This window comes from Plecotus auritus (genome assembly GCF_963455305.1).
Source record: "Plecotus auritus genome assembly, chromosome: 1".
Classification (NCBI taxonomy): Eukaryota; Metazoa; Chordata; class Mammalia; order Chiroptera; family Vespertilionidae; genus Plecotus; species Plecotus auritus.
The window spans coordinates 63,592,753-63,611,397 of NC_137770.1; the positions used below are offsets into that span (position 1 = coordinate 63,592,753).

The 18,645-nt window shown below is 35.2% G+C and overlaps 1 protein-coding gene across 1 annotated transcript in view; it reads left to right on the forward strand.

The window, feature by feature from the left end:
* The window catches only part of TRPM7 (transient receptor potential cation channel subfamily M member 7), a 135,026-nt gene that overhangs the window by 45,784 nt on the left and 70,597 nt on the right, over positions 1–18,645 (forward strand). The window contains exons 12-14 of the mRNA XM_080678086.1: positions 11,520–11,654; positions 15,815–15,868; positions 18,281–18,421. Coding sequence (XP_080534212.1) covers positions 11,520–11,654; positions 15,815–15,868; positions 18,281–18,421 — 330 coding nt within the window. The remainder of the gene's footprint in view (positions 1–11,519; positions 11,655–15,814; positions 15,869–18,280; positions 18,422–18,645) is intronic.

The following is an 18,645-nucleotide window of genomic DNA, read 5'->3' on the forward strand; positions in this document are numbered from 1 at the left end:
TTTTCTGTGGCCTTCTTGTCTGGTTTTGATATCATAGAATTAGTTTGGAAGAGTTTCCTCCTCTTCTATATTTTGAAAGAGTTTTAGAAGGATTGGTATTAATTCTTTGAATATTTGATAGAATGCATCAGTGAATCCATCTGTTCCTAGACTTTTGTTTATTGGGAGGTTTTTGACTGATTACTATCCTAATATATAAAAACCCTGGTTCCGTCACATCCACAACGACCAGAGGCTTGACCAACCGGAAGTCAGTCCTGCAGTCAGCACTGGGTTGCCGTGGCGACCCAGCACTGACTGCTGCGGCTGCAGGCGTGGTGACCCAGCACTGATTGCTGAGGGAGCTGTGAATCAGGCCCAGAGAGAGGCCTGAAGAGAGAAGCAGGGTCTGATCTGTAGCCTCTGTGGCAGCTGTTGATCAGCACTTGCCTCTCTCTATCCTGGCCTGGCCAGCAGCCGCGTCTCCATTTCTCTCCAGGCCTCTGCCGGGGCTGCTGATCAGCCCCGCCTTTCTAATTAGGCCCCGTTGATAGGCCCAGAGAGGCTGACTGGCATAGAAACCGACCAATCAGAACCAAATCTGGGTTAAGTGCCAAGAGCCAATGGCTGCCTAAGAGGCGGAGCTTTTGTTGCTGACTGGCATAGAAACTGACCAGTCAGAACCAAATCTGGGTGAAGTGTGAGGAGCCAATGGCTGCCTAGGAGGTGGAGCTTTTGACGCTGACTGGCATAGAAACCGACCAATCAGAACCAAATTGGCCGGCAGAGGAGTGCAGTTGGGGGCAAGATCAGGCCTTCAGGGGAGGGCAGTTGGGGGCAACATCAGGCTGGCAGGGGAGGGCAGTTAGGGGCAATCAGGCCGGCAGGGAAGGATAGTGGGATCGGGCCTAAACCGGCAGTCAGACAACCCCCGAAGAGTCCCAGATTGGAGAGGGTGCAGGCTGGGCTGAGGGACACTCTTCCCCCCCCCCATCCCCCCCCCCCCCCCCCCCGTGCAGGAATTTCATGGCCTCTAATTAATAGTAAGTCTTTTCACATTTTCTATTCATCATGATTCAGTCATGGTAAGTTGTATGTTTCTAGGAATTTATCTATTTCTTTAGGTTGTCTGCTCTGTTGGCATATAATTGTTCATTGTAGTCTCATATGATCCTTTGTATTTCTGTGTGTCAGTTGTACTATTTCCCCTTTCATTTTCTTTATTCGAGTACTGTCTCTTTTTTTGGTGAGTTTTTTTTTCTTTGTCAACTTTGTTTATCTTTTTAGAGAACCAGTTCTTATTTCATTGATCTTCTCTATTGTCGTTTTGGTCTTAGTTTTATTTATTCTGCTCTAATATTTGTTCCCTTTTTTATACTCACTTTGGGCTTTTTTTTGTCTTTATCTAATTCCTTGAGGTGGAAAGTTAGGTTAAGACTTCACATGTTTCTTGAGGTAGGCATTTATTGCATTGACCTTCTCTCTTAAAACTGCTTTTGCTACAGCCTACAAATTTTATGTTGTATTTCCATTAGTTTTCATATTTTCTGGCTTTATTTTATTTCTCTTTGACCTATTGGTTATTCAGTAGCATGTTATTTAATCTCCACATATTTGCGAAGTTTCTATTTTTCTCTGTGTAATTTCTAATTTCATATTGTGGTTGGAAAAGATGATTGATATTATTTCAGTCCTCTTAAATTTATTAAAACTTGTGTAGTGGCCTGAAAATGTCTCATGTGCACTTGAGAAGAATGTGTATTCTGTTGCTTTTGGATGGAATGTTTTGTCTATATCTGTTAAGGCCAGCCGGTCTAATATGTCACTTAAGGCCTATATTTCCTTATTGATTTTTTTGTCGCGAGGACCTCCCCATTGACGTAAGTGGATTGAGTGCTATCCCATGCACCAAGAGGTCACTTACTCGATTCCTGGTCAGGGCACATGCTTGGGTGCATGGGTGCACACCCCCAGTCAATGTTATGTTATCATTATAAAGTTCCCTATTATTGCTGTATTGTTGATTTTCCCTTTGGGCCTATTAATATTTGCTTTATATATTTAGTTGCTTCTACTAGTATGTAGGGTGCATCAATTTACAGATGTGATATACTCTAGTTGGAGGGACTGATTTAAAATCATGGAATGCCTTTCTTTGTCTCTTATTACATTACAGTCTTGTTTTAAAATCTATTTTGTTTGCTAGAAATGTAGGTACTCCAGCTTTTTTTGGGGGGGGGCGGCGGTCTCTATTTGCATGGAGTATCTTTTTCCATCCCTTCACTTTTAGTCTGAGTCTGTCTTTACATCTAAAGTAGGTCTCCTGTATGCAGCATATACAACGGGTTGTTTTTTATACATTCAGCCACTCTTTGTCTTTTGATTAGAGCATTTAGTCCATTTACATTTAAAATAATTATTGATAGATATGTACATATTATTATTTTGCTAGTTGTTTTCTAGATGGTTTTATAATTCCTGTTTCTTCTTTCCTTTGTGCTTTGCTGACTTGCTTTAATGATAAATTCCTTTCTCTTTTGTCTATTTACTTTTTTGTCTATTTACAAAAGAGGGGTTTTTTTTCTTTATAGTTACCACAAGGCTTACATATAACAGCTTATATCTCTAATGGTCTATTTTAAGTTGATAACAACTTAAGTTTGATCCCATTCTAAAGTTCAACATTTTTACTCCCCCTATGATGTTATTTTTTTTAGATATTTTTATCTTATGTATCTCTTAACTAATTAGTATAATCATAATTCTTTTTACTACTTTGGTCTTTTAACCTTCATACTAGCTTTATAGGTGATAAATCCACTATCTTTACTATATGTTTACTTTTCCAATGAGACGTGTTTTTTCATATATTTTCTCTTTTTTTTTAAATACCTTTTTATTAATTTCATAGAGGAAGGGAGAGGGAGAGATAGAAACATCACTATTGAGAGAGAATCATTGATTGGCAGCCTCCTGCATGACCCCCACTGGAGATCAAGCCTGCAACCCTGGCATGTGCCCTGACCGGGAATTGAACCATGACCTCCTGGTTCATAGGTCAGTGTGCAACCACTGAGCCAGGCTGGATAGGCCTTTTATATATTTTCTTGTTACTGCTTAGCACCCTTTCTTTTCAGCTTAAAGAAGTCCCTTTCACATTTCTTGGAAGGTGGTTTAGTGATAATGATCTCCTTTAGTGCTTGTTTATCTGGAAAACCCTTAATTTCTTCTTTAATTCTAACGATAACTTTTCAAGGTAGAGTATTCTTGGTTGGAAGTTTTCTTCTTTTAGTACTTTGAATATATCATTTGCTCCCTTTTGCTTACAAAGTATCTTTTTTTATAAAATATATTTTTATTTTGGAGAGGGAGAGCTAGAATGATGATAGAGAATCATTGATTGGCTGCCTCCTGCACATCCCCTACTGGGGATCGAGTCTGCAATTTGGGCATGTGCCCTGACTGGGAATTGAACAGTTATCTCCTGGTTCATAGGTCGATGCTCAGCCACTGAGCCAGGCTGGATAGGCAAAGTTTCTACTGAAAAAATCTACTCATAGCCTTATGGGAGTTCCCATGTATGTAACAAGTTGTTTTTCTCTTACTGCTTTTAATAGTCTCTCATTATCTTTAACTTTTGATATTTTAGTTATGTGTCTTGGTATGACTTTGCAGGGGGTAGGGGAAGTGGTAGGTTCACCTTATTTGGAACTTTTTTAACTTCCTGGATCTGATGTGTTTCTTTCCCCAGGTTAGGGAAGTTTTCTGCTATTATTCTCTCATGTAAGATTTTTGCCCCTTTGTCCTCTTTCTGGAAGCCCTATAATAGAATGCTATTCCATTTAATGTTGTCCCATAAATCCATTAAGTTATCTTCACTCTTTTTTTTTTTTTTTTGCTGCTGTGATTGGGTTAGCTCCACAGTTAACTGATCCTTTGTTGATGTATCTAATCTGCTATTGAAGCCTTCTAGTGTATTTCTCAGTTCAGTTAGTGTGTTCTTTAGGTCTGTGACTTCTATTTTGTACATTCTTATATTTTCCATCTCTTTTTTGAAGTTCTCACTATGTTTATCCATTCTTCTCCCCAGTTCACTGAGCAACTTTATAATTATTATTTTTTTTGTTTTTTCATTTTGCTTGACTTTCTTTTATTGGTTTCTATACAGTACATGAAACAACCACCTCTTTCAGTCTTGATATAATGGCCTTGTGTAGGAGAAGAACCCTGTCATTTAACCTTGCCTTAGCTCATTGTTGTCATTGAAACCATTGTGCTTGTCCAAGCAGACTATTATGTTTTTAATAACAACCAGTAGCTGCCAGTGCCCCTAAGGGGAGGATCTCAGCACCTACAGGCTGATTGGAAGCCAGACTCTTAGGCAGCAGCTTTTTAAAAATCCTCAACCAAATATTAAGAAACTAAATTGAAACACTACATTGAAAGGATCATTACCACAGTTAAGTAAGATTTATTTCAGGGATGAAAAGATGGTTTAACATCCACAAGTCAGTCAGTGTGATACACTGCATTAACAAAATGAAGGATAAAAATACGATCATCTCATTGCATAAGGAAAAGCATTTGATAGAATTCAATACCCATTTATGAAAAAACTTAACAAAATGGTTATAGAGGGAACATACTTCAACATAATAAACACCATATATGATAGGCCCACAGGTAACATCATACTAAGTGGTGAAAAGCTAAAATCTTTCCATCTCAGATAAGGAACAAGGATGCCCACTCCCACTATTTTTATTCAGTATAGTATGGGAAGTCCTAGTGAGAACATTAAGCAAGAAAAATTTTAAAAAGTAAATTTTAGAAATAAATTGCACATATATAATATCATGTCATGTGCAAAGCTATTCAAATTGCAATGGGAGTAATTAAGTTGTCAGAATTGTCACTATTTGCACATGACATGATATTATATATGAAAAAACCTTAAAGACTCCATCAAAAAATGTTAGAAATAATAAACAAATTTAGTAAAGTTGTAAATACAAAATCAATACACAGAAGTCTGTTGTGTTTCTATACACTAATAATGAGATACCAGAAAGAGAAATGAAGAAAATCCCATTTACAATGTCATCAAAAATATAAAATACCTAGGAATAAATTTACCACGGAGGTATAACCCCTGTGTGTTGACAGCTAACAAGCATTAATGAATAAAATTGAAGAAAATACAAATAAAAGGAAAGATATTCTGTGCTCATGGATTGGAAGAATCAATATTGTTAAAATATTCATATTACCCGAAGTAATCTAAAGATTCAGTGTAATCCCTATCAAATTTCCAATGGCATTTTTCACAGATACATAATAAATAACCACAAGAGACTCCAATAGCCAAAGCCATGTTGAGAAATAACAGAGCTGGAGACATCATGCTCCCTGATTTCTAACTATATTACAAATCTGTGGTTATTAAAACATTCTGGTATTGGCGTAAAACAGACACATAGATAAATTGAACAGAATAGAGAGCCCAGAAATAAACCTATCCATATATGACCAGCTAATTTACGACAGTGAGCCAATAACATGTAATGGAGTAAGAGCAGTCTTGTCAGTAAATGGTGTTGGGAAACTGACAGCGACCTACAAAAGAATGGAACTTGACCACCATCTTATACTACACACAAAAATTTAACTGAAAATCGATAAAAGACTTCAAGGTAAGTCCTAAAACCATAAAACTCCTAGAAGAAAACATAGGGAGTAAACTCCTTGCCATAATTTTTGGTGATTATATTTTTAATCTAACAACAGTGTAAAAGCAACAAAAACATACATAAAAAAGGATGCCATCAAATTAAAAAGCTTCTGCACCACAATAGAAACAATTAGCAAATGAAAAAAAAGAAACCTGCTGAATAGGAGAAAATATTTGCAAATCATGTATTTTTAAGGGGTTAAAATTTTTAAAAAGAACTCATACAACTCAATAGCAAAAAAAAAGAAGATATAATGATGGCTAACAGACACATGAAAAGGTGTTCAATATCATTAATCATTAAAGAAATGCAAATCAAAACCAACCACAATGAGATCATTTTAAACCTGTTAGATAGAATGGCTGTTATAAGAAAGTCAAGAAGTAAGAAGGTTTTGTGAGGATGTGGAGAAGAAAAGAGGGGAACTCTTGTGCACTGTTGATGGGAATGTAAATTGGTACAGCCCCTATGGAAAACATTATGTTCGTTTCTCAAAAATTTAAAAGTAGAACTACCATATGATCTAGCAGTTCCAATTCTGGATATTTATCTGAAGAAAATGAAAATAGTAACTCAAAAATACATGCACCTGCATGTTTATTGCACTGTTATTTACAGTAGCCAAGATATGGAAGTAACTTATGTGTCATCGATGTTCTCATGGATGTTTATGCCAGTTCCTTCTGCAGTCTTCCCCATCTTACTGAATGGCACAAAACAGTTTCTTAGACAAAGAAATTGTAATGTCATCTTTTGTTTTTCTTATATATTGCAGTCCAATTTCATTTGTAAATCTTTTCAAATCTACTTTCAAAATACCAGTTTTATTCTGGTCCAGTCTATTATCATCCTTCTGTATTGTTTTAATAGCATCATGCATAGTTTCCTTACTCTCATTTTTCCTCTCCTTTTACGGACAGAAGATGGATCACATCACATTTACACAGCACAGTCCAGAGCCCTTATAATGAATGGCCAATAAGACTTTACATTTGTTCCATTACTACCTCTCTTACCTTATATGTTACCACTGTCCTCTTTGCTCTCTTTTATGTAGCCAGGTTGGCCTTCTTGTTGTTCTTAGAACATATTAAGAATGTTTCTAGGCTTTATACTTGCTGTTTTTTCTGTCTTTCACTTCCTAGATAACTTCCTGGACTTGATTCCTCTTTTCTCTCTGACTTCTAACCAAATGTTTTCTACCCAGACTGACTCTTCATTCACCCAATTTTAATAGCAGCCCTCTGTGACAGCATTTTCTGTGTTTTTAAAATTTATTTAGCATTTATCACTCTCTGATAAACCATATATTTTAGCTATTTACCTCTACTCACAGAAAATAAATTTTATGAAAGCCAAGAATATATTTTAGTTTTACTTACTGCTTTATTCACAGTTTGGCACATAGTGAGTGCTTGCCAAATTTTATTTCATATCAATCAGTAGGAGGATGGGTAGCTTAAATGTTTATCTGTACGTTGAAATATTAGCCTGCCTTTAAAGAGGATGAGGTAGGTCTTTTCTATCTACGTAATGTAAACAGCAAATTGCAGAAAAGTATGTTTAGCATGATCTTAATTTTGGCAAGTTCTGTTTATGAGTGCATATTCATATACACTGTGTGGTCATAGAACCTTTCTGGAGACTGTAAATATGGCCTATAATCTTCAACATGAGGGCCTAAGAAAAGGAAGGTTTTTTAAATACCATTTGGTGATATTTGATTTTTTTTAAACCATGGTAATGTATTTTCCTATATACTACTACTACTAAATTATTTGGTCACTTCCCTTCTCACAGTACTAGAGAGGAAGAAATTGATGTTAATCAACTGTCTCTTCAGATAAAGGCTTTGAACAGAGTCTTTATCTTCTATGTATATGTGGTTTATCTCATGGATTTCTACACAATGTCGTCTATTTGATTTTGGGCTTTTATGCTTAATGTACACTTTGTAGGACAAATGTTTTACCTTTTTTCTTTTATTTGGTCACTTCCCTTCTCACAGTACTAGAGAGGAAGAAATTGATGTTAATCAACTGTCTCTTCAGATAAAGGCTTTGAACAGAGTCTTTATCTTCTATGTATATGTGGTTTATCTCATGGATTTCTACACAATGTCGTCTATTTGATTTTGGGCTTTTATGCTTAATGTACACTTTGTAGGACAAATGTTTTACCTTTTTTCTTTTGATTGTTAGTAAAGTATGCATTGAGTATATCAAGAAATGTTGCTTATAAAGCAGATACTGTTTGGGGTTTTTTTACTTTGTGTTTTTTTAAAAATAAATGTTAATTGTTCGGATTATTACAATTGTTCCTCTTTTTCCCCCCAGACCTCCCCTCCACCCGGTTCCCACCCCACCCTCTGCCCTTACCCCCCTGCCCCCACTGTCCTCATCCATAGGTGTATGATTTTTGTCCAGTCTCTTCCTGCACCCCCCACACCCCTTTCCCCCTGAGAACTGTCAGTCCACTCCCTTTCTATGCCCCTGATTTTATTATATTCACCAGTTTATTCTGTTCATTAGATTTTTTATTCACTTGATTTTTAGATTCACTTGTTGAGAGATATATATTTGTTGTTCATAATTTTTATCTTTACCTTTTTCTTCTTCTTCCTCTTCTTAAAGAATACCTTTCAGCATTTCATATAATACTGGTTTGGCAGTGATGAACTCCTTTAGTTTTTTCTTATCTGTGAAGCTCTTTATCTGACCTTTAATTCTGAATGATAGCTTTGCTGGGTAATCTTGGTTGTAGGTTCTTGCTATTCATCACTTTGAATATTTCTTGCCAGTCCCTTCTGACCTGCATAGTTTCTGTTGAGAAATCAGCTGACAGTCGTATGGGTGCTCCCGTGTAGGTAACTAACTGCGTACTCAGTTGCCAGCCCTCTCCGCGCATGCGCCTCGGTACCTCTGCCTTCTGCAGCTCCTCTGAGTCTCAGTGTGCTTTTCTCTTTCCTTCTAGTTGTAGAATTTCCACTCAGCCAGCCTTCCTGTGGTTCTGGATGATGTCCGTTTTGTCTTTTAATGGTAGTTTTTAAATTGTTGTGCGAGGCAGCAGTTTAGGTGTTTACCTATGCTGCCATCTTGGTTTCTCCAGATATTGTTTTTAAACTAAATTGTTTTCTCTCAGATATGAACATTTTGTTAGGCTTTGTTGTTGTTCTAGGGTAGTGGTTATAAACCCAGTAAGATCAAACACTGCTTTTTTTAAGCAAAAAATATTATTATACCCCTTTTTATTACTTTATTTTATTAAAACTTAAATTTTACAAATACACAATTAGAAAAAACACAATATAATGTCCTAATTGTAATAAAGACAGAGAAATAAAAGTGATGTATAATAAAAATAGTATTTCAAATGCAGATGCTCAAGAATGACAACCTATAAAAGATATACTAAGTAGTCAGATGCTTGCACCTATTGATAGAATCAGTGAACGTCTGCAGTTGTGAGTGCAGACTAATACAGAAATGTTGTTAACTTAAATTCCATGGGCAGCAGAACAATATTCCTTACAAGTACAGGACAAGAAAAGATTAGCGAGAGGACCAAGTGGGCAATAGAATAAAAGTTGTTAATGTTAGTTAGAATAAGTAATAAGAAATAGAATTTGTTATGTGACAGGAGAAATAAGGAAATAATATTAACTAAAATAGGAATAACATGCCATGATAAATTTCAGGCTGTTGATATGAGAAAAGGAATAAGTTACATTTTTTTTTTTTTATTGTTTGAAGTATTACAAATAGTAGTACATATGTCTCCTTTTTTTTCCCCATTGACCTCCCCCCGGCCTCCCCTACCCCCAAGTTACATTCTTATATATTATTTGCATTTTATTTTTAAGTGCAATGTCAACACGTTTTCCTTGTTATAACATGAACTGAGTGGTGAAAAGTAACACAGAAAACATCTTCCATCTTTAAATACTATCATGTATAAGGCATGCATTTAGTCTGTATATTACAAAGGTCTTGGAGACCATATCCTTTGCTAAGTGATTGTAAATAGAGAATAGACTTGAAAAATAAATGGTAATAGAGGTTGTTGTAGATAAATTGTATAGTTACTTATATGGTAAACTTCTGAAGAAAAAATCAGAATAAGCTTGAAAAACAGCAGGTATAAAAAAAACACACGTTGTTTTTGGTATTGATTTTTAACCACAGAGTTTTTAAATCATGTCGTACCAGATATGCAAAATGGCCCTTCTGGTGTGACTCAGTGGATTGCGTGCCATCCCATGCACCAAGAGGTCATTGATTTGCTTCCCAGTCAGGGCATGTGCCCATGTTGCAGGCTGGATCCCCAATAGGGACTGTGCAGGAGGCAGCTGATCGATGTGTCTCTGTCATCGATGTTTCTATCTCTTCCTCTCTCTAAAAATTAATAATAACATTTTATAAAATATTCAAGCCGAAACCGGTTTGGCTCAGTGGATAGAGCGTCGGCCTGCGGACTCAAGGGTCCCAGGTTCGATTCCGGTCAAGGGCATGTACCTGGGTTGCGGGCACATCCCCAGTAGGGGGCGTGCAGGAGGCAGCTGATCGATGTCTCTCTCTCATCGATGTTTCTAACTCTCTATCCCTCTCTCTTTCTCTCTGTAAAATATCAATAAAATATATTTAAAAAAAAAATAAATAAAATATTCAAAATACACAGAAGCAATAATATGAGCTATTAAAGTAATATATTAACATGTTAATAGTATTTTATTATTAACATAACCTTTATTAATGATACTCAGTGAATCCCTATAGTTGTGTCTCCACTAATTATTTTTTTTTTTAGCTTATATTTTTATTGATTTTTTAGAGAGGAAGGGAGAGGGAGAGAGAGATGGAAACATCAGTGATGAGAGAGAATCATTGATCGATTGCCTCCTGCACACCCCATACTGGGGATCAAGCTCACAGAGCCCACAACCTGGACATATGTCCTGACCAGGAATTGAACCATGACCTCCTGGTTCATAGGTCGACACTCAACCACTGAGCCACACCAGCTGGGCTCCACTAATTTAATAGTATTTGAATTTGTCGAAGTCTATAAAAGAGTCTCTAAAAACTTATAAGAGACAGCTATAAATGCTGACTGATAAACATGTATTATATTCAACTCATAAATCACAGGTTGTATTGCTGTTAAGGGATTTTTCTCTAATGGTGAATAATTTCTGTTAAAGTTCTAAAGAAAACTAAGTACAATCTTGTCTAACTTATATGGTAGTTGTATTTTTAGAAAGTTCATTGTAGAATAAACCATGAAGGTGCTTTTTGTTTATATGTAAAGCAATATTACTGGGTTTTCACTCAGGAGCATCTAGCAGGATAATAGAAAGTTGTATGGAATGTGGGACAATTCATTTGTGAGTGAGATTGGCTGGCATATTGTGTGGTTTGTGGTCCTTTGATACTACCCATTAAATGTTAGTAATGGCCCTCAATTATTGAAATGATCTCTCTAAAAAATTTTTCTAAATATTGAGAATCATTGCTCTATTTTTTCTCAATTTTAGTTAATGATGGATTCTTTTCTCCCTCTACCCCCCACATGTCACAATTGCTCTCCTACAAAGTAATTTTTATGGACTATTCTTTCAGGAATGCTACTCTAGAGATGTCTTTCATCTATTTTCTTTATACCCTAAGTCTTAGCCTTTTACTGTTTTCCATTTTTAAAATTTTATTCTAAAACTGCTCAGAACCAAAGAGGTATAAATCCGAAAGACTTGCATTTAGAACTCTATAATTAGAATGTGTGAAACATATTTATTAATTTTGATACTCTTAGGTTGGATCCCTGGAACAAGCTATGCTTGATGCTCTTGTAATGGATAGAGTTGCATTTGTAAAACTTCTTATTGAGAATGGAGTAAGCATGCATAAATTCCTTACCATTCCTAGACTGGAAGAACTTTACAACACTGTAAGTATATGTTAAAATTGTTGGTTAGCTAAGTTTTATCATCTTTGGGAAATGTTGTTTTACCTGAACATATTCGATCCTTTTGGTAAAATCTTTAATGTCTTGCTAGACTACATGGAAAAATTACAGGTAGTCAGTGTGGGGCAAACTTGGTTATATGAAAGTGGCAAACTTTCCTTGTTTCTGGGGACCTTTCTTTTTTTCCTGGTGGTCATTTGTTGCAGCAGATTTCTTTAGACTCCTTTGCCTAATGGAGAAGTTACACACTGTTCTTTCTTTTCTCCTTTGTGTTTACATTTATGATTTGACCTTACGGTGTTGCCCTTTTAGCTTACGTACTATTTTTTAATATTCTGCAAGCTCCTGAAAAGTAATTATTTTCTTCACAAAGCCTTTCTCATTTCATTTCAGATTTCATGTTACTAGCATTGGAGAAGGAAAATACTGCCCTTCTTATTGGTTGCCATTTGTTACCAATATGAATTTAATTGAGTTGTACTTTGAGAACTATAACCAAATCTTAGCTTACTAACTTTGACTTCTCTGCAAAGCTATTTGTTTATTCATCAATTTCTGTTTATCACCTCCCTTTCATTCCTAATGTCTTTTGGAATTTACAGTCTATACTATTCTTGTGTTCTAATGTCCTTTTCTAGTCTTTGTTTACATCAATATTTTAAACTAATTATTCTTATAAGCACATATTTTTACCATATCTTTTTCCAGTTTAAAAACCTTTGATGCTCGTCTATCCATCTATAATAATAAAAGCATAATATGCTAATTAGACCAGATGTCCTTCCAGACGACCTTCTGGACTAAGCCATGGTGGCAAGGGCCAAGGCAGAGGCGGCTGCTGCGGTGGCGGGGGCCAAGCCCCTGGCACGAATTTCATGCATCGGGCCTCTAGTCTATATAATAAAAGCCTAAGTGACCGTTAAGGTAGAATGACAAGTCGCTATGATGCGCACTGACCACCAGGAGGCAGACACTCAATGTAGAAGCTGCCCCCTGGTGGTCAGTGCGCTCCCATGGGGAGCCCTGCTTAGCCAGAAGCCAGGCTCACGACTGGTGAGCGCAGCAGCAGTGGCAAGAGCCTCTCCTGCCTCTGCGGCAGTGCTAAGGAGCAGCGAGCTGAGCGGTAAGGAGCCAGCAGGTGGGTGGTAAGGAGTGAGGGGTCCTGGACTGTGAGAGGGATGTCCACCTGCTGGCTTAGGCCCATTCCCTATGGTGGATATCTCCCGTGGGGTCCCGGACTGTGAGAGGGCGCAGGCCGGGCTAAAGGGGACCCGGCCCTCCCACCCCCCCCAGTGCACGTATTTCAGGCCTCTAGTATATATATAAAAGCCTGAGCGACCATTATGACTGGTCAAACAAACAACCGGTCACTATGATGTGCACTGACCTCCAAGGGGCAGATGCTCAATGCAGGAGCTGCCCCCTTATGGTCAGTGCACTCCCACAATCAACCTTCCGCAGTCCCTCCCCCTGGCTGGGAAATGGCCCCTATTGGCCCTGATTGCCGGCCAGGCTGAGGAACTAATTCGTGCACTGGGCCTCTAGTATATAGAATAATACCCAAACCCTTAGCTTGATTTTCAGAGCTCTCCAGTTTTTGAACATTTGCCCTAGGTATCTCCCATTTGGCCTTTATATTCTAACCCCATCCCCTTATATTGGGTATTTCACTACATTGTTCACTTGCAATTCCCCCACAACCCCCAATATAATAAAAAAAATTTTTTTTGCTCTTTACACAGTGCTGGTCTGTGTTTTTCTTTCAACTATTCCTCACCTGCTGGAATTTTATTTATTGTTTAAAACGTGGTGTAAATGCCATTCCATTGCCCTCATGAAGCCCCATAGCATAGTCAGTTAAATATAATTATATCTTCCCCTATGGATTGTAAATTGCCTTTGGATAGGGATTATATCTTTATTTTCCCTCATTTTTTACCTTTAATAGTGTCTAGCACAGTTACATTGAACTTTGTTGGCGCTCTACTGTGTCTCTAGTGAACAGACGTAAAAATTAAAAGGATTATTCATTGTGCTGAATGAAATAAGGTTTATCCCCGAAATATAAAGCAAATATAAAACAATAAAAATAAAAATTGGTCCCATTAGTAAGGCAAGTAATTTTTTTAATTGTATAACTCAGTTATTAAGATAATAGTTACTTTCAGCATCAATTATGAAATTTTTAAAGTTTAAGGGATTAATTATAACTTGACAAAACAGTGGTTTTCAGACTTCTTGGTATCAGGGTCCTATAGCATAAAAATTATTGAGTAACTCAAAGAGCTGTTTTTAAATAGGTTTTATTCATATGTGTTGATATTGACCACATTAGAATATAAAACCAAGAAATGTTTATTACATTGTATTTAGTAATAATAATAAATCCATTACACGTTAACATTAAAGCATATTTTTCAAGAAAACAAAAAATAAATGAAGAGAGTAGAGTACTTCTATGGTTTCACAAATCTCTTTAATGTCTGGCTTCATGGATGGCAGCTGGATTCTCATATTTGCTTTTGAGTTTAATTTTATGATATCACCCATCAAGAGGCTTCTGGAAAATTTTATTGAACACTGAGAGGAAGAGAATGAGAAATGCATATGATACCTTAACATGATTCTGAAAATACTTTTGATTTCATGGACCTTCTAAAAGGGTCTTGTGGGGCATTCAGGGGTTCCTGGACCACACTCAGAACTGCTGTGTTAAAGTATATTTATTTTTTACTAAGCATTTATATTTAATGAATAAACAATAATGGGTTAAGATAGATAGAATTCCAAAAATTGCATTTTTGTGTGATTATAAACTGTTTGGGAAAATACAGTGAAATTTTCTAATACCTAAAAAATATAAAATACCTCATATTAACTTAGAAGACATTTATTTTTTTTAAAGTTAACACATAGGGGAGAATGGGCAGGGAAGACTCAGCTCTTGAGTGGATAGACTAAATATTGTAATAAGACAACAGAGGTAAAATATAGTTTATATTCAATATATGCTATAGTCATCTTTAGATATATAGAATTTGAAAGTCAAGAATAGCAAAGAAAATATTGTTTTAAAAAAAAAATAAGTTTATCCAGAAATGTATTACCAAGTATATTTGATCAAAATGGAAAAGTAGGTTGCATTAATTGCTATGATAACCTCATAAAAATTAATAACACAATAATGGGAGAAAATCCCATTTGCTATTTCTTTTAAACAATAGATTTACAGTATTGAAAATATGTATCTTTGCTTGTGCTGTATAGAATTAAATGCAATAAATTTCAGATGGGTCATAGCCCTGTTTAAAAAGTTTAGAAGAATACATTTTTGGCCCATTTTCCTTTCAGTCTTGATGGAGGAGATAAACTCCTGGGTATTTTTTCAAAATAAGATACCATCAAAATAAGATTACTGTAAAAATAAAAAGGTTTTAGTCTACTAGTATACATCAATGGAATTAAGATAATAGGGAAAAAATGACATATTTAAATGTTAAAAGTTTATTACCCAAAATACTTGAAGTATTGATTCAACTTGATGGTTAATGGCAGAAATAAGTACAGAAATTTTAACAATAAAGAGAATGTACACCTCCATTATCAATTAAAGAAATGTAACGATATAATTGTGAAGCTTGCAATGCTTACATGACTTCTAGAAAATAAAAAAAAATTACATATTGTTACATAAGTAAAAACATAAGAAAATAAATTATATATTTTGTTTAAGGCAAATATGGTAATGTAAAATGGGTATATCCTTTTTTAAAAAATATATTTTATAGATTTTTTACAAAGAGGAAGGGAGAGGGAGAGAGAGAAACATCAATGAGAGAGAAACATGGATCAGCTGCCTCCTGCACACCTCCTAATGGGGATGTGCCTACAACCAAGGTACATACCCTTAACTGGAATTGAACCTGGGACCCTTGAGTCCGCAGACCGACGCTCTATCCACTGAGCCAAACCAGTTAGAGCGGGTATATCCTTTTTTGCTCCATTTTATGAACAGAACTTAACTTAAAAGTATATATATAATTTGTGCAAGTGGGTTCATAAAAGTTCTATATGTAATAAAAAGGGAAGTTGTTTACATTATTTTAGAAGAAAAATAATAGTTTAATTTTTTCTCCTTCAAGAAACAAGGTCCAACTAATCCAATGCTATTTCATCTTGTTCGAGATGTCAAGCAGGTAAGAGACTTTTTTTCCAAAGAAAATGTTATTAAAAAAGTTATACTTAATCTGTTTCCAAAAATCATTTAAATACACCTTAAAAGTAGCAATAAAATGACATTTTTAGAACAAAATAAAATAAGTACTAAATATGTAATGACAGAAGTAAAGATTTTGCATGATACATCAGAAATCAAGAAAAAGAAAGTTTATGAAATTATGACCAAGTTTCCTGAGCTTCTAATCATCCTAAAGTGTGGTGAACTTCATAATGCTCATTGGTTCGTAAAGGAAGATAATTGATAGGATGAATGTATCTTTTTCTCCGTGTTCAGAAGAAATTCGTTCCCAGGGCATGTAAAGGACATTGAACAAGGACATTGAGGGAATCACTGGGTTATGATCATTAATGGCAGATTTTTGTCAATAAAAATGCTGAAAAGCATGCTCCTGTGCAAGTACACTCACTCCCTCTCTTTCACATACACCAAAAGGTGATGGGTTCAATTCATGGTCAGGGCACATACCTACGTTGTAGGTTTGATCTCTGGTCAGAGCTCGTACAGGAGGCAACTGACAAATGTTCCCCTCCCCTCCCCTCCCCTCCAAAGAAAAAAATATTCTTGGTGAGGATTTTAAAAAAGAATAATAAAAGTTTTGAATATTGAAAAATAAAATCTGTTTAAATTATTGGTATCCAATAGTTTTTAATTTTTCTTGGTGAAAAAGTATTCATTTAATTAATTGAAATATTTTTAAGTTTCTGAACTAAAACACTTGTTTCTAGAATTCTTCATTCAAACATTTACTTGCTGTTAAGTGTGAATATACTATTAAAAAGCTGAAAAATTAAGAGATGTAATTTCCTGTTTTATAACTTATTTAATACTCAACTAGGCCTATCCCATATGAAGAACCTAGACTTTATTATACTTAAAGTAACATTTCATTTTTGTGTGTGCTTTTCTTTATAGCTTGATTGAAAAGTATTTCATTGCCATAATAGTCACCCATTTAAAGTGTATATAGTTCAGTGGCTTTTATTATATTCTCACCATTGTGACACCATCACCACAGTCTAATTTAAAAGTATTTAAAATACCCCCAAGAATTCTGCTCCTGTTTAAGGCAACTGTTAATCTACTTCCTTGCTCTATGGATTTGCTTCTTCTGGACATTTCACATTAATTTTTTGTTGTTTGAATACTTAAAACTTTTTTTTTCTTTTCCCAGAAAGCTTGAGTCATGGGAGAGACCTTTAGTCCAGGGGTGGTTTTAGAACACATCTGCATTCTGATTGACTTACATGGGCTAGAAGAAAGAACTGCAGTTGTTAATTCTTTTTTTTTTATATCAGTGGCCCAATTTTTTTTTTAAATCCTAACGTAAAGGCAGAAATTGAGTATTTTCTGACTCAAATTATAAGTTGAGTTTTGTACAAGTTATTTATATAGTTTCACATTACTTAATTTAAATATTTCCCATTCAAGTGGACTCATACCATAATGGTATTTGTTATATTTTTAAAAACTAAACATCATACATAATATTCTTAATCATAAAGCATATTTTGAGGTTTTAGATATAAAAATAACCTCATATTTAAAATGAACATTTTTAAAATAATTTTTAAATAGTAGGTTTTAAAAATATAGATATCTAGAATTAAAAACTTCACAGATAAAACCAAGATGTAAAAAAGTATAAGAATTTTTAAAAGTACTAAATTCATGAAATTATAATTAGGGAAATGGAAAGAATAATGATGGTAAGAGGGTAGAATTGGTTAATATATGTAAGTCATCTGATGATTAAACACTTTTAAGATTATTTAATGGAATTAATCAAATGATTGATTCTGAAACAATCTTTCCAAACTCACAAGTGAATTATGTTCCAAAAGTTCATTTGTAAATTGATGCCCTGGGAAAATGAAGTTTCAGCTCTAAACAGGATTATAAGTAGTAGCTAAATTCTAGACAAGGCTATAAAATCTTGTGTAATCTGTAAAATAGCCATAAGATTTTGTTTAAACAGTACTTACAAGTAAGTATGGACTCACTAAGAAACATAGCATTATTTTTACAGGAAAATGATATTTATGATATGTGTTGTTACAGTGAAAATGGAATAGTTGGTTCTTAGAAGTTCCTTTGCCCCCACCTGTGAATTATTAGGGTGGTGGAGACCAAACTATCTCCTGTAAACCATACTTCTGTCCTGAACCACACCTTTTGAGACTTCAAACTTTATAATCCTCTTTCCTCTTATAAAAGGAAGAAGAGAAACAAGCTACTTCCTTCTCTTGTAAAGATAGTTGCTGGAAATCCCAGCTTTCTGTAACAAATAAATATTTGTCATTTTAGAGCATCACATGGAATTATTGAGAAATACTATCCTGTCTTTTTAAAACTAATGTTTTGTTTCCAGGGAAATCTTCCTCCAGGATATAAGATCACCCTAATTGATATAGGACTTGTTATTGAATATCTTATGGGAGGAACCTATAGATGCACCTATACTCGGAAACGTTTTCGATTAATATATAATAGTCTTGGTGGAAATAATCGGGTATGTAATATTTGGGGGGAAGTCTATATATTTGCTTTAAAATTAAATCATACACTTTAAAAGTTAAAAATTACTTACATTAGAATGGTTAAAGTAGCATTGTCTTAAAAATATGAGATTGTGCCCAGTGGTTGAGCTTTGACCTATCTGACCCAGGAGGTCATAGTTTGATTCCCAGAGCACATGCCCAGATTGCAGGCTCGATCCCTAGTAGGAGGCATGCA